The 27,433-nt window shown below is 41.2% G+C and overlaps 1 protein-coding gene across 17 annotated transcripts in view; it reads left to right on the top strand.

The window, feature by feature from the left end:
* Amph (amphiphysin) overlaps window positions 1-27,433 on the top strand; it is a 185,232-nt gene that overhangs the window by 144,150 nt on the left and 13,649 nt on the right. For 16 of the 17 annotated variants that reach the window (XM_069303478.1, XM_069303479.1, XM_069303480.1 and 13 more), the window contains 6 exons: window positions 757-947; window positions 4,041-4,199; window positions 4,919-5,029; window positions 5,557-5,699; window positions 8,520-8,783; window positions 14,780-14,931. In XM_069303478.1, the coding sequence (XP_069159579.1) occupies window positions 757-947; window positions 4,041-4,199; window positions 4,919-5,029; window positions 5,557-5,699; window positions 8,520-8,783; window positions 14,780-14,931 (1,020 nt within the window). The remainder of the gene's footprint in view (window positions 1-756; window positions 948-4,040; window positions 4,200-4,918; window positions 5,030-5,556; window positions 5,700-8,519; window positions 8,784-14,779; window positions 14,932-27,433) is intronic. The other variant, XM_069303470.1, reaches the window with a different exon arrangement.

The following is a 27,433-nucleotide window of genomic DNA, read 5'->3' as shown; positions in this document are numbered from 1 at the left end:
TTGTTAAGGGATTGAGGGACTGCTTACTACAGTTTGCTATTAGTGGAATTGCACTGCTCTTGTGGGATAAAATATTTGCTCTTTGTGTGTTAGTATTTCGAGAGTTAGAGTGTAAAGTGAATTTATTTTGTGAGCTTTTTTTTCGTTAAGAGGTTTAATATATTGATTTCCCAATTTAAATATGTATTGTCTGTTAAAAGTTAATGCATATTTTTGCTTTAGTATTTAATATCTATTACTATAGTGCACTGGTGAGAGCATTCGGTTCACAGTCTGGGGTTCGATCCCTTGCAAGGCGAGACGTTTGGACACGTTTCCTTTCACTTGATGCCACATCACCAAGCAGTAAATATGTATCCAGGAGTTAAGCAACTGTTGTGGATTGCATCCTGGAGAAGGTCGGTCATTGACTTTGAAGGGACCTTAATAAGCTTAACAGGCCTCCTATCTCCGATAATGGTAAACGATATTGGCTACTACAGGCAATTTGTTACAATAGTATGAAGGACATCCTTTCCACACATCAGATACAAGTTTCTTATCATAGGCTGTTACCTTACAATGGTATATCTGCAATGCCATTTGTTTGTTTTATTCTATGTCTTACAAAATCAGTTCCTGTGTTGGCAAGATTAGCTCATTAAGTACAGTATATTGTAATGTATGTGGCTGCATAGGTGTGTTTATGGGTAGGGAGTAGGGGTCATGTTTATTGTGCTTATAGATAAGCAGTGACACCTGTGTTCATTGTTTCAGCGTTGCACGGAGCCAGCAAGAGCTTGTTCGAGACACTGGCGGAGGTCTACGAGCCGGAGTGGGTGGGCCATGAGCTGCTATATGCCCAGGCTCAAAACTCCGACATGTTGTGGACTGACTTCTGCCACAAGCTCCAGGACCAGACTCTCACCCCTCTCACCGCCTACCAGCAGCAGTTCCCGGAGTTCAGGGTGACTGAAGTCTCTCTTTTTTTCTACCTTCTCTTCCTCCTCCTGAGCTTCCTCGCTGTCCTCCCACACACCAATGTCTCCTGCTCACCATCACCTCTTTCATCTGCCTGTTCCCAATTTTCTCTCGTCTCCTCACCCATTCCCCTATTTAGCTTTTCCTTTCCCTCCTTCCTGTTCTCTCTCCTTGCCCCATATTTTCCTTTTCCCCCTAGTTTGATTCATTTTCTCCCTCCTGCACCCATCCTCTTCCTCCTACCATTATTCCACTTGACATCCTCATCTAATTTAATTACATAATTGTAATTATATATAATCTATAACCATATTTTATATAATAATCTTTATATAAGACAACTGTGTGTGTTAGAAGAAAAGCATCCTGTGTGTTGAAGAAAAAAGAAACAAGGCTGATGAGAGCTATTTTCTTCTCCTAGGCAATGGGTCCTTACTGTTTTAATCAAAGCTGGTACATTATGCCTTTTTCACGGGGGTTTGTGATCTCGTCTAAATATGCTTGCTGAGTCGCCTACTGGCTCTACCTTACAAGCTGTCTGCTGTCTAATGCAGTGAAACCCAACCCTCTTATTTCTTGTCATATATATTTCTTAATATTATTGTAGTAGATCTAGCCTCTCTCTTTTCCTCATACATTCTAATGGCTCACTTCTCTTACACAACAGGAGTCAAATGAACAAACAGGAGTCATTCCTAACATCCTTATAGCTTCTTTGTGCCTCAAGTTTCCATCCCTGTGTCTTTATACTTCTGTCCTTTGGTAAGGCAAAGGTACTAAATTGTTGTTCCATTTTCACTGTGATTTTTCTTGCATTTTGAAGGGGCATGTTCTGTGACATCCTACACGACCTCTGTATACAGTTGAACAATTGCACTGAATATTTTACATGTCTTTGTCTCCTTGATTCCAATTCTCCAAGTGTGGGTAAGGTTTAGCTCCCTCATCCATTGAGGGGAAATGCATGCTACCATTTGCATAGACATTCACTGCAATGTGTACTATGCATACTTAGATGCAGATTCATCTTGGATACAGGTGAAATCTGAGATATTACAAACTGCAGATATATGCCAGTGATTTACATGTGCAACAGTTTACTATCCAGTTGCCATTGTCCTACATCAAACCATACAATTGCCATGGACAACAGCAAACCTGAGAACCATCACTTGACATCAACCTGTGCTAGTGTGCTCAGGCCAGGTGCGAAACTTGGCACATGGTGCCACTAAATTCCTACATGTGAGTGAAGAGTGTGCTATGCTATGCTAGCAGCTAAAAGTGAGCAGCACTGGCTGAGCATTGGGGAATGGGACCATGTGACAGTGTGAGAGAAGCTTCTGTGTGTGTTTGGGGCCATATTTTATATATGTACTTACAGTACTGCCGCATTCTTCTCAGGGTCGTTGTGAAAAGGGGTGGAGTAAAGAGGAGAGTAATGTAGGGTTGGAGTAAGGGAGAGGAAGGGTTGGAGTAAGGGAGATGAAGGAAGGTATGGGAAGCAAGAGGTGGATTAAAGGGCAGGGAAAGGAAGAGGTGGAGTAAGTGGGGAGGGGAAGCAAGGGGTAGGGCAAGAATGGGGTGAAGTAAGGTGGGGAGGGAAGCAAGAGGTGGAGTAAATGGGAGGGGAAGGAATGTTGATATGGACAAAATGTAAAGAAAGTGAAGCATAAATGAAAGGATGAGTAATAAGAGAAGGACGAGGGGAAGGTAAAAGATTGTGATGAAGGGAAGAAGACATTGAAAGAGGTGAAAATTAAGAAGAGAAAGAGGGAACAGAATATTGACCCTACAATCATAACCTTTTACACATTATAAACTGTTCATATTTGTTTATAAACCATCTTTTTTCTCTACTCCAATATTCCTCATCTTCACCACTGTTCTCATTCTTCTAATGGCCACATACCCATTCACTTAATATCTCTTGGTTTTATCACATTCATCTCATTCTGCAGCATCTCTACATTTGTTTCTTCCTGCTTTTCACATTCTTTATCCAACTATCTTGTTTTTCCATACCACCTTTCTTGTTCAGGTACTGTACATAAATAATGTTCAATTTTCTTAAAATACTCTTCCAGAGTAGATTCTCTTTCTTGAGTGAATGAGAATGCTTTTGAATTATACATTGAGGAAGTCCCCAAGTCATCCTCTGATGAGGCAGCTAATGAATGAATTTAATAATATGCTATGAACAAAAACTTTCCAACCTTAAAATAGAATAAATATTTGAAGGGTTATTTTTGAATTTAGCCTTTGCTCAAAAATTGAATGTTTCAATTAAAAATTACTCTTGTAAAGTTGTATCTTTTAAATGTTGCAATTTTGTTATGTGAAGAACTAATTTGTGTAGTTTAAATTTGTTGCTCAGAATTAGTAGGTGCCTATTAGTGTCATCTTTAGGGGAATGAATATTTGTTTAAATTTATATATTTTTTACATAATGTTCTGTCACTTGGTTGTAATTACCTAAGTGTAGTTACAGGATAAGAGTGTTGCCGCCACTTGCTCAACTCGCTCATTTTGTCATTGCTCAGGCCATGCACTGGCATGGTGTTGCTTCATACAATACTCCTTGTGGTGAGCAAGTATTTGTTTAGTGCATTCCCATTGATCAGACGAGTAGTCGTTTTTTACGGTATATACTTAATTACTTAAGTGTAGTTACAGGATGAGAGCTCTATTCACGGTGTCCTGTTTTCCCGATAATTTTTGTCACATGGCGCTTTGACACTATTGACGATTTTGCTATCCACCGCCACCTCACGTGTTGCAACTATCTACCCTTTCCTATATCTTTTCAAGTACCTTTGTTTCCATAGCTTGAATCTATGACTACTTGTTCTTAAAGATGCAGGTTTAAAATATTCCTCTATATCTATTTTGTTGATTCCTGTTACTATTTTGTATGTAGTAATCATGTTATACATCTTATGCTAACTTTGATGAAGATCCCTTTCATGTTTCTTAGTAAGTTACATCTTTAGTTAAGCTTTGTGTGTTTAAATCATGTTTTCAAGATTATTCTGCTTTAACCCTATTTGTTATTCAAATTTCATACTTCTTTGTCACAGAAAAAGATTGATAAACGTGGGCGTAAATTAGTAGACTATGACAGTCAGCGACATCAGCTGGAGAATCTACAGAGGGCTGGCCGTCGAGACGAATACAAGATTGCTCGCAGTCGAGATACTCTAGAAACTGCGCGTGTCACATATGAGGCTTTAAACAAGGTATTATTTTATTTATTTTGACTAACACTTCCATGGATATGACAAAATCATCACATTTTGCCCATATTTTTATCATCATTCAATGTTAGGTGATATAATATGAATATTTAAAATAATTGAACTACAGTACTGTACTTATAAAGAGTGAATACAGTACTGTACTTACAAAGAGTGAGTACAGTACAGTACAGTAATTACCTAAGTGTACTGTACTTACATGATGTGAACTGTGGTGTCTTGTCTACCCTGTAATATTTGTTATAGGATGTCTTGAAGTTTCCAATGGTTTGGCAGTCACTAATCTCAAATATAATTTATTCCATCCCCTCTACCACTGTTCAGTTTTTCAATACCATTGTTTCTTAGCTTGACTTAACTCCGCTAGCTCTTGTGGTTTAGGTCTGGGTGCCGTTTAGTAGCGTGTGTTTGTACTTTTCATGTAGTAATATCCTGTAAGCTTTTTTAGATATGGGCACCAAACAACTTTTGCATAGTATTTTAATTTAGGCCTAATGTATACAAAACTGTGTTGTAATTATGTTTTAGCATTTCTTCATTTGTGAAATTAAATACAATTTAAAATTTGAAAAAAAAGGTAAGTACATTATTTTGTTAAAATATTATTAAGAGGGAATGCTTTGCATTGTTGATGTACAGTTCACATTTTCAACACTGTTTTAGTTTTAAAATGTCATGCTATTGATGATTGTTTTCTTTAGGAGCTGTACGACGAGTTGCCAACACTGTACGACCAGAGGATCCCCAACGTTTCTTCCAGCCTCCAGGCCCTCTTTGCTGCTGAAGCCACTGTCATGGCGGAGTCTAGCAAGGTTACATTAATTTCATTTCATTATATGCTAACCACTTAACTTATTGTAGATGCCAGCTTTGAATGATAATTGGTACAAATATAATACTGTAATATGTATGTGAATGTGTTTTGTTATTGTATTTAGTGTTGACACTACCTTTTTAAGAGTCTTTAAATGAAGTTTGCCATATTAGGAGTGACAGATGGAACTCGGTTTTGATTGAAATGAATGGTAGACAGGCATTTAATACTGTACTCTTCCTTTATTTGTAATGCATACTTAGGCTGTGGAGGCATCTTATAAACATACAGTATTACCAAAAATAGGCTAAGGTTAAATTCTTAGATCATGGATTGGCAAGTCAAATTTATTATACAAAGCAATTATAAGTAGATTCATTATTACATTTTTTGGCTATTTGTTTACATGAGTACTGTATTAGTAAAATTTTATTAGACATGATAATGGCCAACCTTAAACTTTATTCCAGTTTTAATTAGATTTATTCTGCTAGAGATTTGTTATTGTATAATTATATGGTTTAGGTTGCCAAGGAGCTAGAGGCTATTGCAGAGAAACTATCAAAGGAATGTGCCAAAGGAACTTACAAGGTGAAGCGCGGAGTGGCCCCCCGTCCCCTCTCAGTCGTGGAACCCGTCTCCCCTAAGACCATCAACTCTCCGTCCATGTGAGTTATGATACAACTGATATCCAAGAAACAAATGTTTTTCTTGTGCATTATAATACTGATTGTTATACTGTAGTTAGCAATGTGACAAATTTGGACAAGGAGGCAGGTAACTTATTTCACTGTCGTACAATTTCTTAGCTGCCCCCTTGTCCTTGAGTGATCATGCAGATGTGTGCTTATTCAAGAGTTCCATAATTTGACCCAATTTTTATTTTTTTAGTTATTAATGCATTCAGATGTTGCATTTTAATATTGGCCAGTTAAGTGTTTTCTTATATTTATTTTATTAACTTTGAAATGTGTCATATTTTGGTGCTTTGCACCTCAGTTGACATTACAAATAGACTAGCAGTTTTTAACCTGAGCATTAAATATATCATTAGGCTGGAACTAGTTGTAAAGGCCTTTATGTACTTGAAAAGTTCTTAACCATCAAAAATTAACACCACACCCCAAGTGTTAGTAATTCCCTTTACAGTATGTGTGTTTGAATTCTAACTCAATAAAATTGTCACCAACCAATATCCTGATTCTGGATTTAGCATTGGGATTAAACTGAATTACTAAAATAATCATTACACGTTGCGTGCTACTGGATTGAGGTTTTTTTATATTTGTGGGTGTAAGGTTGTATTCAAAGTCTTGACTTTAGGCCCCATAATGATACAACTAGTTCTCAGTGGAATGGCATCTGCATATCCTAAGCATGTCTGTATTCCCATATATTATATTCTTGGTGTTGACTGTCATATTGTGTCTCCATTTACTAAATTGCATGTCTTTCCCAGTTTCCAGGGTATCACTTTTCTGCACAAGACCTCAATATTACATAACCAAATATTGCTATTTAAAATTTTCATCTTGCTTTCATTTTCTTTGAATACTTAAAATGCAATACAGAAAAAAGTTAGATTTGTTAAATGTAAGATTTAAGTGGAAGGTTAAATAAATTTCTCCAAATGAATTTTTAAGGAAAATAGTAGTTATGCCAAGGTTCAAATTTTGTCCTTTCATGTTAAATGCAGAAAAGTCAATGTGATGCATATTAGCATTAGCTAAACCTGTCAGGGCCAGTTTAATTTGGAATTTCAGCTACCAGTGACTCTGTGATTGGAATAAGTTAGGGGCAGCATGTTGCTTTGTATTGTGTATAAACATTGAGTCAGTGTTGAGGTTCTTCCTAGAGTGTGGCGAGTGTTTCAGACCTTGCTTTATTTTCCTGAGCAGCATCGTCTTTCCCGTTCCATATACTTTATGCATTCATCAAAGAATTTTACCAAAATAGGTTTGTGTGCGTGTTCCCAACGGGCAAAATTTGCTCGAGTGATGCTTAATTAATGTTGGATTTGCACATGTTTTATTCTTTTTACATTTTTCTTTGGCTGTTAACTGTGTTTTATTAGAAATTATTGGAGTATTTGACTACTGTAGATTAATAGTGCTTCATGTGCATCAGTGTATTCAAGGAATCATATTTTGTGATTTATCCTCTTAGGTAAAGCTGATGCTGGAATGATCTGTAGTTATTAGATATTAGTTTGAAGCTACAGTATTAGTGTACTTATTTTTACTGATAAAAATTGTTGTTTTTATTGTAGATCTTTGCCATATTCAGGAATATGCAAATGTATAGCACAATATTTTATAATTATGAAAAGCTTATCATGGGTATAGTAATAACAAAATAATAGTAATCAAATAGTATTTCCTATAAAATCTTTGCTACAGTAGATTTGCTACAGTAGATGTTACTCACACTTGAGTAACATACTGTGTAGATATGTTGCATCTGTGTTGATATCTGTGGTATAACTGTCTTGTAGGTAATGTAAATACAATAAAGATATTTGGGTAGTTATTCAGTATTGGTGCACTATGGTGTTGGTGTGTGTAAGGTACTGTCGGGTAGAATCAACTTGAGAATGGTCCAGGACAGACCGAAACGTCGTTGTCCCTTCACTTTCTAGTGTGGTTTGGTCAGCATATTTCAGCCACGTTATTGTGACTCCTCATCTGCGTACTGTCAGGTACATTACACTCGCCACTTGCCTTCAGGTACCTTACAGAGAATGTTGCAATAAAGTGGTTGAAACAAATGACCCAACCCACGACTTGATTAGGGTCCAGCACGGACCGGAACATCATAACTTTCATTTCGTGTGTGTGTGTGTGGGTTTGGGTATTTATATTTAGGTTGGTATAGCACTTATTGGCTATCTTGCATCTTCTGAGGTTCAAGTCAATTTTTGGAGAATGGGAAGTGAAATTCCAAATTTGACAATTCTGGCCCTGGCAGTAACTGTGTAAGTGTTCCATGGGATGTTTTTTGTACCTGCTCTTTCCTTTCTTATATCTTAATTCTCTTTTAGTTTTCTTTACCTTTCATTATTTTTCATTAAGTTTTGTATCACCTTTCAAATCCTGTTTTCCACCCAGTTTTTGAATTCCTTACTTTAAAGTTCCAAATACAGTATCCCAGTTTAATTTTGTTACATACAAAATGTTTAACAAATATTATACTGTAGCCAGACCACAGAATGACCAATAATCAGGGCCAAGGAAAACTATTTTATGTTTTACTAAATAGCAAGATGGTTCAGCACAAATCCTTTCTCTAACCGATGTTAATATTATAAGTTTTTATTTATACACCAATTTTGCTTTCTTTACCTTTCGTACTCCCTCTTAACGTTTTATGATGACTGTCCTTTATTTCCTATACCTTGCATTCTTCAGTTTCTGTTGGCTTTGCATTATCTTACCTTTGTCCCATGGAACACTTGAAGTAGTGTGCATGTTGTTGGCGATGGTTCGCAGGTGGTATGATGGTGGGGCCGTAGAGGAGGGAGGCAACTCGCTCCAGTCACTGGAGGGAAACGAGGGCACCCTGGATATAACCAACACAGAGGAAAACCAAGATTCCTCAGCCACATTGGAACACAAGGAATCTTATAAACCTATTCTGGATTCAGTTGAGCGCACTCCAACCCCTCCTCCAAGTCCACTCCCACTTGAAAGCCCAACCAACGATGCTGATTCTGCTCCGAGTGCTCCTATTGACTCCGAGCATGATACCAACAAGTAATTTCCAGCTGAATTTCATTGGGTGGCTTATTTTGGGTGCTTTGGCTCAGGTTTGGCAGCAGACGAGTAGACCTAAGCCTTCATTGGGCAGAATAATTTTTTTATCAGCAGCATACTGTACCTGTAATTTAGTTGAAAGAAATTCTTGTATATAACTTATATTACATTTGTTTTATTGGAATTATTTAAATAAGAGCTCTACCATGAAGACAAGTTTGTTAATGTAAATATTTTGTTGGTAGAAGAGGTTTTTTGCTCTTTTAATGCCTAATAATGCTTTGCTTATGTTGGTGGAAGTTCCTTAATAAAAAGTGTCCGGACACTTGGGGTGGGACAATAGACTTGATCATCGATTGTCGTTTATTTGCAGTTTTAGGATGTATTGGTCGATTTATTTTTTGTAGTCAAGTACAGTAAGGGTACAGTATAAATTTGCAAGCTCATGGGATGGGTAAAATAGTACTAGGTATAAATTTATCCTTTCAAGAGGCAGTGTAAATTATTGCCATTTACGGTATAATTTTATTCACACTACGGCAGGGTAAAATATTGTAATGCACAAGTTTATCCACCATTCTCATGCCTAAGTAAAATATTATCAGATTTCCCATGTTTCTTCCGTTTTAGAGCTATAACTCTCAGATGCTCCCTAAGACTATGTTTACAGAGAAATATGTGAAAACAGTAGCCAGGCTAGGTGGACAAGCACTCTGAAGCACAGCATGGATCTTTTCAAATTCCTCTACCAGCCATTAGTATGGAAGGAAAATACTTATTGGAGATTTCTCTCTCTAGCCTATGATGACTTCCAAAGAAACATTGATCTACTCTCAACAACTCCCCCCCCTTCCCTCTCCAGGCAATTCTCAGTCCAAGCTCAAATCCTATATTCTTGGCCAATAATAAACTCATCTTCTCAGAGGGTGTTCTATCTGATTTTGGTCTTTGCTCTTTCTGCCACCCACCCATCCATCATCTTTGGGTCTTCAGATGCTCATCATTCTCAACTCCAAATGATCCTGAACCTACATACTATATATACTGTATATATTAAGGCATGATTCTCTCAAGTTTCTTCCATGCTGTAGGTGTGGAAGAACACCTGCAAGTGGAAGAACTTACACCCTGTGCACAAGATCTGTGGAAGCTATACATATCACTCTTGAGGCATTGTTTACTGTGCTGGCATAGGGCCCAAGAGATTTAGAGCATTGGCACATCTTAAATACCCTGGCTGCATAGCTAGTGTGGCACTTGGCCATCTGTTTTCACAATGATTTGTCCCTTCAGAATCAACTAACAGTAGAGCATTACTGTACTTGGCAGTCTCTTAAAAGTGTCTTCCTTGGAGTTTTTTGTAGTGTAGCTGAATGAAAGATCTAGACAGCTTCTTATGCGTGATCCAAACATCTGAAAATATAATTGGTAACAACATGAACCGTGCAGATTTTGGCAGAGAGAACTTGACAGCATGCCCATGCACTCGGCCCCGGGTCCAGACTTATGGAATTCAATATTTATAAAGAAATGCAATGTACCAGTAGCACAAGTATTCAGTGTAGTGTGGAAAAAAAGCTTGGACACTGGGAAGATACCAGAAGCACTTGAATCAGCAGGTATTGCTCCCATACACAAGGGAGGGAGCAAAGGATTGGCTAAGAATTATAGACCAGCCACATTAACATCCCACATAAAAGTTTTTGAGAGAGAGAGAGAGAGAGAGATCAGGAGTCAGATCTCCAGTTTTAGGCAGTCCAATGATCTCCTTAACTCAGATCAACATGAACTTAGAGCGAGAGGATTGTTCCTTTGCAGCTACTCGACCACTATGACAAAATTACCGATGCATTAGAAGAAAAACAGACTGCAGATGTGGTATACATGGACTTTGCAGAGGCATTTGATAAATGTGACTTATGTAGTGATAGCCCACAAAATGAGGCCAGTAGGAAAGTAGGGCAATAGATAATTAGTTTTCTGTCAAACTGAATGCAAAAAGTAACAGTCAACCAGATCAAATAGAGTCCAAGCACAGTTAAAAGCTCTGTACCTCGGGGCACAATCCTTGCACCACTGCTTTTCCTTATTCTCATATCAAATATAGACAAAAATACAAGTCACAGCTTCGTGTCATCTTTTGCAAATGACAGAAAAATCAGCATGAAAATTACTTCTACTTAAGACATTGAAAACTACAAGCTGATAATAATTTTTTTGACTGGGCAGTAGAAAATACCACTATGTTTAACTGCTAAAAATTCCAGGTACTTAGGTATGGTTAAAATGAAGACCTTAAACAAAATACAGGTTACAAAACGATCAAATCTGCCCATAGTAGGGAAGCAACATGTAAAGGATCTGGGAGTAATGGTCTAATGACTTAATGCTTAAAGAGCACAGCCAAGCAAATACAGCACCAGCTAAAAAAAAAATTGGATTGATTAAAAGAACCTTCAAATCCAGGGATCCCATCGCAGTGCTCATACTATTTAAACTACTGGTACTGTCCCACCTTGAGTACTGCTTAATACTCACTTTCCCCTCACAGGGCATACAGAGAACATATACAGCATACATAACCCAATAAAGCATTTAAATTATTGGGATTGTCCGATAGCTGTCCAAATGTATTCCCTAAAAAGGAGACGAGAAAGGTGTCGAATAATATACAGTACCATGCATGGAAGGTACTAGAGGGCCAGGTCTCAAATTTACACAGTACAATAACAACATACTGGAGTGAATGATATGGAAGAAAATGCAGAATAGAGCCAGTGAAAAGTAGAAGTGCCATAGGCACAATCAGAGGACACTGTATGAACATCAGAGGTCCTCAGTTGTTCAGTATCCTCCCAGCAAGTATAAGAAATACTGCCAGAACAAAAGTGGAAGTCTTCAAGAAAAACCTGACAGTTTTCTGCAAGAAGTACCGGACCAACCGGGCTGTGGTGGATACGTGGGCCTGCAGGCCGTTCCAAGCAACAGCCTGTTGAACCAAGCTCTCATAAAAGAAACCTGGCCCCAGGCCAGGCTTGAAGAGCGGAAGAACTCCCAGAGCCCCATCCAGGTTGTACAAAGATCCTTCTAGAGGTCATTCCAAGCTGAATGTCAGTGTCTTCCTTCCCCCACTAATGGGCTTGACTGGCATTGGAAAAAAGAGCCACACTATGACAGGAAAATATGTTGACCTAGCCAGGTTGTGATTTGCTTGTGTCCTTGCCTCATAGAATTGCTGGTCATGTCTAAGAGGCAACCAAGCACCCTGCTCTAAAACAAGTTTATCTACACACACAAATCACAATTGTGTGATGCATCAAATGAACAAATCCACAAGGGCCGTGACGAGGATTCGAACCTGCGTCCGAGAGCATCCCAGACGCTGCCTTAATCGACTGAACTATGACATGGTCAAAAGGAGTTGAAACCGAAGTTCTACTGAACTTACTGGATCCTGCAGCTTCTCTGAGGCACAAACCAGGGTTTTACACAACTCCCCCCCCCCCATGTTGTAAGTTCAGTAGAACTTCGGTTTCAACTCCTTTTGACCATGTCATAGCTCAGTCGATTAAGGCAGTGTCTGGAATGCTCTCGGACGCAGGTTCGAATCCTCGTCACGGCCCTTGTGGGATTTGTTCATAAGTTTATCTACTCTCCAAGCCATATTGTTTCATCTAGGCTGACACCACCTCACATTGGGAAAGGGGTAAATGGGGTAAAAAATAGTAGTAATTTTTTTTTTATCAATGCCTGTGTCTGTGTGAAATATTGCCAAGTACTATTCTAATTTATTAAAGTTTATGAATGGGTTAAATATTGGCAGATGTTCCCAAAACTATTTGGTTTCTTAGGGACTTTACATTGTTCAATTTCATCAAAAGCCCGACAGTTGTGCCTGGAAATATTGCCTGAAGCTCCCGGGTTCAATTGCCAAACAGGATAGAGGTTACTCATGTTTTCTTTCAGTTGATTCCTTTGTTCACTCAGCAGTAAATAGGTACCTGGGAGTTAATCTGTTATGGGGTTGCATCCTGGGAAAGGTTAGTAATTGGCCTATAGGGACCTGGTTAAGCCTATATGGTTTCCTGCCCCTAAAACTATGGGAAACCTTAAGGTGTGAACCATAAGTATAGTAGGTATTATATAAGAGTAAAGAAGAAAAGATATACATTATGCTATAAACAACTAGTGAAAGATTATAGGGAGTTAAAAAATATATAGAAAAAATGAGTATTACTGCATTAAAAAAAAAAAAAGGATATAGGACAGTTTCACTTACTGGAGACTGAAAGGCAGAGAATTGGTTTCGTAAATATCAGTCCTCGAGTTTCAAAATTTAATGTTTCAATTTTGTATAACTACTGATTGAATAAAACATTATATCTACTTAACATTCTTCATAAATACAAACTAAAAAAAAAAAACTAAGAGTTTCACCATTGTTCTTCTCTGGATCAAATATTAGGGAATTGTCGTTTCCTTTCCCATATATAATTGTGGCTTCTGACCTGATATAGACAACCTTTATCCCTCCATTTTTGCTTAACTAGTCCTTTACTTCCTACCTGGTGCCTAGGACCTTCCGTAACACTTTGACCGGCCAGTCACTCGATGTCTGACCATAAACATTCTGGGCCTCTCAAGATCCTCCTCGATGACTTCTAAAAATTTTTATTTCTTTTTCCATTTTATAAGTAATTGTTTGGGTTATAAATATAAATTTGATGTCAGAATGCAAATAAATTTGCTAGAGAAATTATAACAAAAAAGTATTGATAACAGATTATGCACAATGGCACTGAATATACATATATTTAGGAACATTTCAACATTTCTCATTTATTTTTCAACATAAATAAAAATTAAAAATATGGAAATGTGCATGCATGATCCGTCTATATTGCTGTGAAAAGAAAACAAAAACATAAGTTTCATACTTTTCCAGTGGGTAATTTGGAAAGCATTGTGAAAATACTCGCATGCAGAGCAATTATCATCATGAGTGATGGGTGGTTGGGCGAGGTGATCTCTTTATCATCCCCTGATACTTTGGTTGGTCCCTTCATAAGTTCTGCATACGCTATCTTAAAATTAAAAAGTGATTTTTTGAAAAATCCGAGGTGTATACGCGTTTTAGTGTCCTCTGAACATTTACTGGTGAAGTACTGTACATATATACACACATTTTAATATCATTGGAATGCTAAAGTGTTAACTGGTGCCTGGGAACTTTCCTAACCTGTGTGTAGGAACCTCCTTAACTGGTGTTTGGAAACCTCCCTAACTGGTACCAGGGAACTTCCCTAACCTGTGTGTAGGAACCTCCTTAACTGGTGTTTGGAAACCTCCCTAACTGGTTCCAGGGAACTTCCCTAACCTGTGTGTAGGAACCTCCTTAACTGGGGTTTGGAAACCTCCCTAACTGGTACCAGGGAACTTCCTCTGCCTCATTTTTTGGGGGTTGGTTTTATTCTGCAATATAAAACACTTAGACCCTAGTCGCTTTCCATCCTTCTAGATGACTAGTATGAATAGATAGTAATTTGACAATAAAATAACACTCGTTTTAACAACTCTGAAACATTAATAGTTTTAATTTTAAATTATCATTATGATTTTTAAGTGGTTACTTATGCTATATTTCCTTGACAGTTAGGTAATATGTAGAAAACAGTTTAGTGTTTATACTTTTGTCTTTGAGCTAAAATATAATTTGATTAAAAATGTATGTGCACTTTTAGCAATGCTCAATTGTCATTGTAGTTTCATATATTTTTGCATTCATTATTCATTTTTTTGTTTTATATAAAATACTGCACATCTTTTCCAATCAAACTTTCCAATATGGATCTTTTTTCAGCTTGATATATCAATAATTATTCTCAGAATCACAAAGTATTTTCTTCAAAAATGGCAGTTAAGGTATTTAGTATTGAAATCTCTAAATGTGAAAATGATTAAAGTTGTAACCAGTTTTATGTTGTCGTCTTGAACAGCCGTCCCACAATTTCTGGCCCCGTTACCACTAACAAGGAAGAAACTGGCCGTCCTTACGAAGAGATTGAATTTGAAGACAAGAAGGTAAATGGCACTGTGTCCCCACAGGCCAGAACCAACGGTGAAGTCATTGGCACCAAGATCCCACCAGGTGAGCTATATTACTGATAGTAGGTGAATGAATTCTGGTTTTGAAGACAAAATGTGGATGTTTCATTTCAGTAATAGTTGTGTGTTTCACTTCTTGGAGCATCACTTTTTGTTTGCTTCATGTGAAGTAGGATTTAAGTGAGAGAGTAGACAACAAATATCTTTTTCTCAACCAAGGTCACATTAGATTAATGGTTAATTTAATTCATTGTGCTTTTAGTAGATTGAATATTTTCATCCTTGCAAGTCTAATGCTGGTTTATGTACTTTGTATATAGCATAATCCAACTTTGGTCTTACTGTTGGTTCCTGTATTTCCATTCATAAAATTTAATAACGAAAGTAAATAAATAAATAAATCAGTGTAGCAGCATCACGTTAGCCCATCGTATATTTTCAAACTGAACACATTCTTACATACAGTATTACTTTTTTCCACATCATTTTCTTCTTCCTGCTGCTTCCCTTTTAAACTGCATTCATAGTCATGCTAAAGTCATCCTTCATTTGTTTAATATTTATTTTAATTTTCTTTAAATAGGACAAATTCTTTGCCACATATTTACCGATTGATTCTTAGAAATTTTATGATGGAAAGTGTTGAAATAATATGAGAACAGTGAGTAAGGGATCACCGTGAACATGAGCGGTGTTGAAAAATTCAAAATCGGAAATGAGTACCGATATTCTTTACTCCCAAAGCTCTACTTGAGTGACTTGGCTTCACAAGTGCACTTATGGATGAGTATTTAGTTACTTTTATCATATTTTCTATTAGGAAATGAAGACTGTGTATTTTATTTACTAAAATAAAAAAAAATTCACCATAACGTTTTTAGTACAGTATTTTATAATAGTGTCACTGAAAAAAATTAAATTATTTTTTATTTTTACAATTTGTTTGAAATCTGAGATTTTATCCCTTAGCCCCATATAGATCCATTCTGTGGGGGGGGGACCAGAATATAAGTGCCACAGCAAGAGTTGAAGATTAGTTTGCTATTTAGAAATGTTGAGTGGTTTATTTAAACACTCATGGGTTTCAAAATTTACTTTAGTGCTTTTTAAATATTCTTGGATAGATTCTATTGGTCCCAGAAATGTGTTATTTTTTATTTAAATATTTGCTAATCACTGTTTTTATCACAAGCTTTGATATTGGTTTAAGTATAATATAGCAGATATAGGTGCAAAAGCTCTAATTAAAACCCTACAAAGGTTCCTTCATCATTAACAAAGTCTCCATTTTTCACTTGAATACGACCATTAGACTGAAACAAAACTCATTTGGTTGCCCTGTTGGTATTAAGGGAAATGCGTCTTGACTCTCACAGCAAAATACATTCTGCCCTATTATGCCAATTATTAATTTTCTGTAGTGTACAATGTGCAAGTGTTTTGTATGTGTGTTGCATATTTGATATTTCATCTGTTCCAAAAACTTTATTTGACAGATATTTCCAAAAATTAGTTGGTAAAATTATTCAAAAGTATTATGAATTCTCCATTTTGTACTCAAATTAAAAGATATTTCTTAGTACAGTATTGTGTAGCTTTTCGAATTCAAAGGCTGTAACTGAAAATGATTTTATTCCCCTGACGAGAAACTGTAAACATAGAATTTGAGGCATTAATATCTGACCAGCCTTGTATGAACATTCCTTTAGTCAAAGGCTATTGTCTTGAGGGGAAACAGTTTTAATATCTCCACTAACTAGTCCCAGTTGCGTGATTTCTTAGATAGTGATACTTTCATAATGAGCTAATAAAATGTAGATTATATTTGATTTATTGAATTCGATCAATATAAATCTTATAATGGATCATGTCAGTAGTGACCTTTCATTGTCATTAACCTCTTTAACACTTTCGCGCTATCTGGACGCGCCGGCGCGTTCGGTTTCGTCTAACGTAAACGCATAGTGGACATAAAGTTTTGTCTACTTTTAAAATATTTGTATAAAATTCAATTTTTATCCGATTTACTTTGGGTTTGTTTCAAACTGCGCGCTATGAGGCTCTCTTTCTCACCACTAGGCTGCATGGTACAATAAGTTCATGAAAGGTGTGGATAACTTCGATCAAATGGTATTTTGTCCCAAACGGGTTGCAGGTGGGTGACTTTAGCCGTTTATACTGGTAATGCTTCCCCCATATCATGTATTATATGCATATGTCTGTTTAGGGAATTTTATTCCGATCAATATACAACCAAAAATAACTGTGTGCAACAAGTATAATCTTGACAAACATAACAAAAGTAAAAATATTTCGTGTGTGTTTGACGCTCACTGATATGTTCCAGCGTTGTTTTATATTTGTCGCTATTCTAACTTACGCTTTGTTGATATTTTTTACCTATGGGCACATAGAACATTCTATTGCGAACACATTGACATAAAATTGAATGACGTACATAGAAAATTAATGTCATGAGAGTGAAATAAGTATAAACTTTCAAAGCGCCGTGCGTCGTCCCGTCACCGATACCGGGTAACAATTTCACCACTTCCCACACTCTTGCGGGCGGGCTGCATCATTATTCTACGCTTATATTCATATCACCGTGTTGGGAATTTCATTGCGAGTCCATTGATACCAAAATTAACGCTGTAGAACAAGTGTGAAGGTGATTACAATCCCAAGAGTAAAAACATTTTGTTGCTGATGGGCGCTCACGGCGAGTCATCTACGTAGTTATTTATTTGGTGCTGGTATCCCTATATGTTTCGTGACTTATTTTACTAATGTTCTTCTAGAGAATTTTATTGCGAACACGTTGGTACCAAAATGAAATACGTAGCATGAGAACTAAGATCAGAAGAGTAAAAAGAGTATACACATTTTTGTTTTTACGCTTAAGCGATAAAAACGCAGCGCGCACATTCAGTTGGCTGAGTGACCTTTGCGGAGAGCGCAAAAGTGTTAACATGCGGCTATGGATTTGCATGCACATCTGCCAATGTGCAAAAACAAAAGAAAAAATATTTATTTCCTTATAGAATGATTAACTTGGATGCAAAATATACAGAAATATAAAAATAACTTAATATCTACATTGTAGGTGATTTTGTGCTCTGAACAAAGTGTGTAGTGGCCCCCAGCCCCAGTTGTCAACACCAGATCTCATGTCAGTTATTCACAGTGGCCGAGCCAGGAGAACCTCGGTGTTGACTTTGGACGTCTAGACGTTTGTTTTTACACTATGAATGTATGTATCCATAAAACATGAGAACTAATGCTAATTGGTCCATAGAACATAGCTCTTATTTATATAGTGGATATAAATAGGCGTTGACCATAGCCTAAACTAACCAGCTTTTATTTATATCACGGATATAATATATTGACCTCATATGAGCCAGTAAGTCAAATATGAATGGGTATAGGTGGATAGAAGCTGTCTTGTATGGGCCAATAGGCCTTCTGCAGTTCCTTCATCACATATGTTCAAATGATGATTGGTTGACCTGGTACACTTCATTACAACCATATTGAGTTGTGAACACCATGTGATCATAAATCAGTATACATAATGTGTAATTATAATGAAATTTTATACCATGACAATTATCACATTGGCATTGGTAACATTTGTGCCAATAACCGCACTTGAAGTGACAACAGGATTATTATTTTTTCATGGTCAAGGTTAACTCTACTACATCCATATAGAGCTATTATATCCATATTAGCATCATTGTGTAAAACAAGGACAGTTATATTTTAAATCAATGTATGATAACTGCATTAGTCCAATGAATCAACTTATGACAATAATTGCACTTTAGGTGTTAAATCATTTGCTTGGTGTTTGACAGAGCCTATCAACTATAATAGTGCCTCCACAATAGCTTGCTGACCAGCCACCAATTATGTTTTTATTTTGAACTTAGTTCAGAAAAAAGAACTCATTTTACAGTATATGCTAAAAAGTTGGATAAAAAGTGTTTATAGTGTATGTAAAAGTGCAAATAGTTAGTCAAAAAATGTAGCTGCTTTTTATTTAATGCTATCAATACTGCAGTGGCCATTTGTGTGTGTGAAAGATCGCTTGTCTCAGTGATATAGCATTATAAAGCATAATCAGAGGCTAAAGTAAGATGATGTGCATGTGCAGACGAGGAGTCACAATAACGTGGCTGAAATATGTTGACCAAACCACACACTAGAAAGTGAAGGGACGACGACGTTTAGGTCCGTCCTGGACCATTTTCAAGCGATTGTGTGAGTCATTCTCACAATCGACTTGAGAATGGTCCAGGACGGACCGAAACGTTGTCGTCCCTTCACTTTCTAGTGTGTGGTTTGGTCAACAAGATGTGCATGTTTTGAAGATGATACATTGGCAGGTAAGACAGTTTTGTGTGGTGGATGTGTTCGTTTCTTGTTTATTGACGTCTGAATTCAATCTCTTAAATATGATATGAAAAGCTTAATTAGCTATAGTTTCATAAATCATTAACAAAAGGTAGTGCAATTTAGTACTGTACTGTCATATTGTGAATGCTGTACATGTACAGCATTTTATGAACTTAAATTGTGCAAAAGATGCATGAAAGGAATAGTTGTATATTATGATGCTTTTCCCAGTTGTGTGTGTTTGCTTTCCCTTACTTTTACATTTTCCCGTCAGTAGTCTTGCCAATTTTTACAACATCATTATAAATCAATAATTATGACATTGTGACACTCGAAGTTAGTGATGACAGATAAACATGCAGTAATTGTATCATAGCCAGGTAGTATAATAGTGATGAAATTACTAATATCTTCTGCCATGATCAGCTTTTAGCATGATAATTAATAGGCAGTAAAGTATTTATTTTTATAATTTTTCTGGGGGGAGCCCCGTCGGCTCCCCGGAGCTTTACCGGCTGATATGCTAATGTCAGACTTTGGCATCAGTCATGTGTATGGAGTTCTAGGGCCTACCGGGGACCACGAGCCAGAACCTGGCCCCCTCAGAGAGGCAAGGGGAGCAATGGCCTATAGAAACCCCCGTGTGGTTGGAAGCATTCTATGTCTGCCATCGACCGGGTCAAGCATCCAGAAAGGTAAGCATTCCAAAACAAACCCCTATTCTGGTGAAAATTGCTACCTAAGCCGAACTAGTGAATAGAACTCTTCAACAGAAAACACGGAAACTAGTATGACGTCATACGTCACCGCGCCGCTGTCTGCGCAGCTCCCCCCTCCCCGGGAGGGGGAAGGGGGAGCCCCAGACCTCCCACGCCGGCTATCCACCCATCAGTTCTTCGGCTGATGCTATAGGCACTGGTTATGTGCTCCGGCTCCAGTGGTTGTTTCAGCACTGTACCTAGAGTGTGGTGTCTGTTTTCTAGGTGGTGCGTGAGCCGGGTGTGATTCTTCAGTACTCGGGCTGCATGCGCCTAGGGTTCCCTTCCCTAGGTGCCCTGTAAGTACTGCCCTTGGGGCTTGGGGCCACCTTCCACAAGTTCCTTGGGTCCTGCCCCTGCTTGGCCGTTTACCGCTTGGTTTTCGGCCGCTCTTTGTGTGCTCGGGTGTTCTGTCTCCCTTGTTCGCCTTAGAGTAAGGGGCGGTGTTTGCACTGGTGGGGCGCGGGGTACTGTGCAGCTTGTCTTTACCAATCATAGCGGCCGGCTCTGTTCCGCTTGGGTACGCTGTCCTCTTGCGGGGTTTTCTTTTTCTTTTGTTTATATACCTGGTGGGGGGGTCTGCCTTCGTTCTTGCCCCTTGTGTCCCTTGTGTTCTGAGTATTTCTGGTGGTACCCCCTGCTAGGTCCCCGTGAGTGTACACGTCCCGGGGGTTCAGCTCTTAGAAAGTTGTTTGGTAGCTTGGGTGCCGGTTAGCAGTACCCTGCCTGGGATTACCTGAGCGCGAGTCCTCTTAAAGTAAACGCTCGGGACCCTGGGAAACCCCTGGGGGCGCGCGGGTCCGATGGATGTGACCCCAGAGCCCCCCCCCTCGCTTCCAGCGAGTTTGAGGGTTGCTCTCACCTTTTGTCTCTGGGTGACTCTCTGTTTTGCCTCCGTCTGCTGCCTGTGGGGTCGGTGACACCTTCGACCCGGTGTCCTGCGAGTTTGGTTGCTCGTTGTGGCTCGGTTACCCAGTTGTGCTAACAAAGCGGGTGCGGGCAGCAGGGGCGTTGCACTTGAGCCTTGGTGGTGGCAACGTTCTCGTGGTTTCCTCCCCGGGAGCCCCGGGGCTGCCCCGTTGTATTTCGTTTTGGGACTTGGGGGTGTTGGTTGCATCCACGCCCCCTTGTCTTTCCCCTGGTTCACCCTTCCTGCCTGCATCCGGTTCCTTACCGTCTGTAGGTTCAGGGCGGGGTGTTTCGTGGTGTTGAGACTCGGGCAGTCTCGGGGAATTCCCCTTCCGGGGTAGTGACGGGGGCATTTGGGCCTGTTCCTCCAGCCGTGTTGTATGAGTCTGCCAGTGGGCTCCCTTCCTTAGTGTTTTCACGGCTGCCCCGGTTTTCTGGTACGGCCGGGGCTTTGGGGGAACGGCTCGGCCCCGGGGCCTGTCGTGTAGGTTCCCGGGGCTGGGGAGGGGCTGCCTTGGGGGGGGCCTTGGCCCCGTTAGACCCCGTGGGGGGTTTTATCCCCCTCTAGGCGGGGCTTGTGGTTACGCGGAGTGGGGTCTTTCCTCCCCACTCGCCGTACGTGCTGTTGGACGTCGGCCCCTCCCCGGGCTCGGTTCCTTGGCCTTTGAGTCGGTTGGTTCCGTCCTGTGGGTGGATGTTTCCTCCCCCGTTTTTTGGGACGGTGTTTTTGTCATGTTTCCCCGTTCGTTGGGGTTCTGCGTGACTTTTGATCTCGGGTGCGCCTGCGCCTTCGTGTGCCTTCGGGACTAGTGTTGGCTTCTGTGTTCTCGAGGGTACGGGAAGGTTTTTCGCTACTTCCCGCATTATTGGAACGTCTGTCGGCTCCTAGTACTTGTCGCCCTGTTGGGCTACTTGTCGCCCTGTTGGGCTACTTGTCGCCCGGTTGGGCTACTTGTCGCCCGGTTGGGCTACTTGTCGCCCGGTTGGGCTACTTGTCGCCCGGTTGGGCTGCTTGTCGCCCGGTTGGGCTACTTGTCGCCCGTTTGGGCTACTTGTCGCCCGTTTGGGTTCCCTTTTTTTTGGGCTCTTTGCTTCTTTGGCCGGTTTTATTGTTCCTGCTTCCTCTTTTGGCTCCTTTTCTCGTGCAATAGTCCTGGCTGGCGCCTTCCCGCAGAGAGGGTGTGCGGTTCGGCCAGCGTGTTATGCGCATGCGCCGTGGAGTTTGTTTTGGTCTGGGCGATGGTTCAGTGCTGGGGTTTTGCGCCCTTTTTTGCTACAGTGCTTCGCCTCTCGTTCTTCTCCCTGGCTGCGGTATGTGCCCCTTTGCACCAGGGGTGTCCTGGTTCCCAGTTGTGGGGAGGACACCGCGGTTTTCTGTGTCATGGGTGTGGACCGCCTCCTTCGCCTCTCCCTGTTCTCCTGCGGGTCCGGCTCTGGCGTCTTCACCTGGCGGTGCTCCCAAGTTCTTCTGGGCACGGTTGAGTCGTGTCAAGTTCGAGCCACCATTCGCCAGGTGAGTTTCTGCGGTCTGGCGTCTTTTGGCCGGGCGCTGGATGCGGCGGTGTTCATATACCTGTTTTTATTTAGGTATAATTTTGTACGACTGAGACCGTTCGCACACCAGTGACTGTCCCTTTATCACCCCTTCCTGTCCCCCTCATGTGCATGTCCAACCCATGCTGGAGTCATTCAGGGGACCCTCCCTTTTTAATGTTGTGAGGTGTGGGGGTTGTAGGGTTGGTTCTGTACTCACCTGGTGAGGCTCCTGGCTGTGCTTGCAGGATTTGAGCTCTGGCTCTTGGGTCCCGCCTATCTGGTAGAACTTGCGGGATAGTACCAGTGGAGTGCAGTGGTGCTATTGGCACTTTTGGGGAACACTGTATTACCATCAGTGGTCTGTGCTTGTTACACGACCTACTTGCGAGCATAAGCCTTCTTGCTGGATTCGTCCGTGGACTTCCAGGGCGCACTGGCCTGTTTTCGTATGGCAGTTCCGGCCCGTCCTGGTTGTGGGGGTATGTGGGCCGGTGGACTGCTCCTAGCAGCTGCCTGGTGGGCCATCCTCTGGCCGGTCTGGCCTGACCTTGGGCCGGGCTTGAGGTGTAAAAGAGCTCCCAGTACCTCATCCAGCAGGTATCGAGCGGGGTTTTCTCCGCCGTCGGTCGCCTGGTGCAGGTTTCTGGGCCTGCAGGGTTTTGTCGTGTCTCCGTTGGCCCTGTCTGGGGTCTGCCTGCTCCGTTCTCTGCCTTTGCAGAGGGGAGTTGCTCTTTACATGTTGCATGTTGCAGTGGTGCCTGTTGCTGCTGCTGCTGCACGTGAGCATTGGTACCGTGTTTCACGGTGGCGTGTCCTTGTTCCTGTGTCCGGTTGTGGAGTGGCGCTTTGCTGCCGTTTTGTGCCTGGGGATTGCGTGGGGTTTTTGTCCCTGCCTGATTGTCCACCCCTGGTTGTTCTCCTGGTTTTTTTTTTTTTTTTGTGCTTCTGCTCTTTCTTCCTGCCTCTTCTGCAGCAGGAATGTTCTGCGTGTGTTCTTAGGCGTTGGTCAGCCTGTGTCCTGTGATGTGCTTCTTTGTCTCGGTCTGTTGCAGTTGTTCGTGCTCCTTGGTTCGGGTCCTGTTCTGGCGGCGACCCTTCCGCCTTCTTTGGTTTTCCTAGCTTGCCCTGCCGGTTGTTGTTGTTTTCCTTTTTTTGGGGGGGGTTCTTGCGATGTCTCGCGTCGGACCCGTCGTTTCTGAACTCCTGGCGGGCTTGCATGCTTCGGAGTTTTTCTGTTCGGCAGACGTTCCATCTCCTTGTGCCGCCTGGGTTTCGGTGGTCGCGCCCGAGATCTTCTCGCGGCTCCGCCTTTTTCCTGGGCTCGGGGGGGGGCCTTGTCGGGGCTGCTTATGTTCTGCCTCGTGGTCTCGCCTCCGGTTGGTGGTCAGGTGGCTTCGTGGTAGGTGTCCCACCTGCGTGCTTTCTTGGCGGCAGTATGGGGTATTTTGGCGGTCCTTCCTTTTCCTGTCCCTTCTTCGGTGGGTCCTCCTTGTTGGCTTGGTTTACTCTCGGCTTGGTTTTCTAGTAGGGGTTGGGGGCCGTCGTCTTGCCACATACTGTCGCCTCTTTTCGTGCGGCGCAGGCGGAGCCGCTTCAGCTTGCTTTCGGTCTTGGTGTTGCTTCTGCACCGTTAGTCAGCTGTCTTGTGCGTCATTTCACCTCCGGCCTGTTCGTGCGCCGCTTGCACCATCCTGGTCTCTGGTCAGCGTGCTCTGTCTTCTCCTCGGTTGGTAGTGCCCCTTCGGTTCCGGTGTGTTTTTTCGTCGGCTCTTTCCTTTGGGCCTTTGCCTCTGGGGGTCGGTTTGCTGTGTTTTCTTGCTCCTTCGGTTTTAGCGTTTTGGTTGTTTGATGGCAGCAGTCTCCATCTTTTCTGGCGCGGGGTGGGGCTGCTGCATTCTGGAGGGGTCCAGGGTTTGTTGGTCGGGCCGGGGGTGTGTCGTTTTTGTGTTCAGTGGCGGCCCTCTGCTGTTGTTTGCGTGCCACGGCGTTTGGGTCCGGAGCGCGTTTTGCGTTGATCCGGTTCTGTTCTTCCCGGTTCGCGGGTGATGGTGTCCCGGGTGGTCAGCCGTGTTCTTGCGGCTAAGCTGCCTGTGTTCTTCCCTCATGCCTGTGGCGTTCGTGGCTTCGCTGCTCTCGCTGCCGTCTGGGCGACGTGGCCTTGCAGTCTTTCGGGCATGGATTTTTGGTGTTCGTGCAGGGGCCTTGCTGCTCGTGGTTCTCGTGTTGTTCCCGGGATTTTCGGGGCTGTGGCGCCTTGGGTTGGCGTTTGCTGCCGGTTGTCTCGCCTCCTTGGGGGGTGCGTGGTGTCCGCCTCCCGGTTTTGTCCCTTTGACCTTCCTCTGTGGGTAGTTAGCTCCGGGGAGCCGACGGGGCTCCCCCCAGAAAACCAGCGTTGAATGTAATGAAACGCCATTTTCTGGGTGAGACCCGGAGGCTCCCCGGCAACCCTCCCTCCCTCCGGTCGGCGTTTTTCGCGTGTTTTGACATCCAGCCTCAGAACTGATGGGTGGATAGCCGGCGTGGGAGGTCTGGGGCTCCCCCTTCCCCCTCCCGGGGAGGGGGGAGCTGCGCAGACAGCGGCGCGGTGACGTATGACGTCATACTAGTTTCCGTGTTTTCTGTTGAAGAGTTCTATTCACTAGTTCGGCTTAGGTAGCAATTTTCACCAGAATAGGGGTTTGTTTTGGAATGCTTACCTTTCTGGATGCTTGACCCGGTCGATGGCAGACATAGAATGCTTCCAACCACACGGGGGTTTCTATAGGCCATTGCTCCCCTTGCCTCTCTGAGGGGGCCAGGTTCTGGCTCGTGGTCCCCGGTAGGCCCTAGAACTCCATACACATGACTGATGCCAAAGTCTGACATTAGCATATCAGCCGGTAAAGCTCCGGGGAGCCTCCGGGTCTCACCCAGAAAATGGCGTTTCATTACATTCAACGCTGGTTTTTTTTTTTTATGAAAGGAACTTTGCTGTTAGTATATATTATTACATTGTCTTTAATATGCATTTTTGATTTGCATGGCTGCTTAATTTACATAATATATTTATTTATTTATTTATTTTATTTAATGCTTTATATTTTATATGCTTAATAACCGAGTTACAGATAATGTTGCTACTTGGTGTAAGCTTGATGAGGATTAGGCATCAGAAGTTTAATTTGTAAGCTAACCTGGGCTAATCTTGGAAGGGACCGGTTTATCGGTACAGAACATAGGTTAGGTGTTGGTCTTCACGCTATAGTCTCTTTAATGAAATACTCGTGTAGTCAGGTTTTTTATCTTTTTTTTTCTGCATCATATTTATATGCAATGGCACTTCCAAAATTTCTTTCATATTTTTCTGGTCCCATTCTGAATTCACAAATTACAAGGATTTATGAATATTTTATCAGAAATTTGCTTTACTTTTTCTTACAGCAAATGATAAAAACTATTTTTGCACATTTAAATACTGTATTGTACTCAAATTTACAAATTATAATAGTTTCTATATACTGTAATATTATAATAAATGTTAGCAGAAAATTGAGTACCTAAATGACTATACAGTACACTAGTCTTGTGGCTAATAAAACAGTATAATAATTTAAACTGCACAATCAATCTCACTAATATTTGAGTCCCTGAGAAGTTGTTCATCAATATTTGCACTGTGCTATAGTGACACACATATAGTTGAAACAGCAAGACACACACACGTCCTGGAAGTAAGAACATTCAACAAGGATATGCATGACTATAAGAGGGACAGTGCAGTTTGGACAGTAAGAAGCAGGGCGGCGCTCCATTAAATGCCCGCAAGTTAAACGTGTATTGGCCAATACGTAACCTCACCAGAGCCGTTTCCCACTACTGGTTTCAGTGGTAGGAGGAAGGCCATGGGAAAACGCTACCCTTAAGAGCATGCAGTTTGTTATCAGGAACAGAAGACCAACGGGCAAGGATTGAGGAATGAATATCCGAGTAGAAATCATAATAAGGAAAACCTTTATGGGAGATGGAACAAGTGCAATAGCCTCCTTAGCAGCAACGTTCGCACGCTCATTTAAGGACACCAATAGAGCTGGGAACCCAGCAAAACTCCACTGTCTTCAATCTACTGGAGATAACAGCCAATGTTGAGTTTCGACTACCACAGGATGGACTGGATTAGAGGACTCCAGAGCCATGAGGGCACTGTGAGAATCAACTACAACAACAAAGGAAGATTGACAAAGAGCACACAAAATAGCATAAAGTTCCGCTGTGAAGATGCTTGTCTCTAAAGGTAGGCGACACATATAGATGTGGTCAGGAAAAACAACAGAGTAGCCTACACCATCTGGCAAAAAAATTGAAAGAACTGAAGTCGCTACACTTTGCTTACTTCACAACATCAGTCTGCTCATTTCTTTGGAGCATGACATTTTAAATATCATTTTGTTTTAATTTAGGTGAAGCACGCATCTTGCAGTGAAGACACTGTTATTGTAGTAGGTAGGATCCATTAAATATTAAGAACTCGTTGGAAAGTGCTCTGTTCTCTGGATTTCAGTCACACTATCAATAAAAAAAAAAAAAGTCATTTGAAATCTTTAACCAACGTGCTGCACTGAGTTTATTGCGAAATTTCCCCTATGCGCATGATATAAAGCGTTCCCAAAAAATTCTTTTTTTCTGTGTAAAATGATAAATTACCTTCCCTGAACATGTCTATGTAAAAATAAATACCAAATTCCACTTACTTTGGTTGTGGGGATGTGGACAAGGTGTGCTGTGACGTCATCAGGGCCTGGTTGCCATGCATGACTTCCCCCAGACACGGTCGTGCGGGCCACTCAAGCACTGGGTGTTGCCACAGATATATTTTCAATTATTTGTTCTATGTATTTCCAATGCGGTTTTATTTGTTTTTTTATCGTATATGATGCATATTTGTGTCCTTTACAATATGTA

This window comes from Procambarus clarkii, chromosome 50 (assembly GCF_040958095.1).
Source record: "Procambarus clarkii isolate CNS0578487 chromosome 50, FALCON_Pclarkii_2.0, whole genome shotgun sequence".
Classification (NCBI taxonomy): domain Eukaryota; kingdom Metazoa; phylum Arthropoda; class Malacostraca; order Decapoda; family Cambaridae; genus Procambarus; species Procambarus clarkii.
The sequence above is the reverse complement of the archived record's forward strand: the minus strand, read 5'-3'. Positions and strand labels throughout refer to the sequence as shown.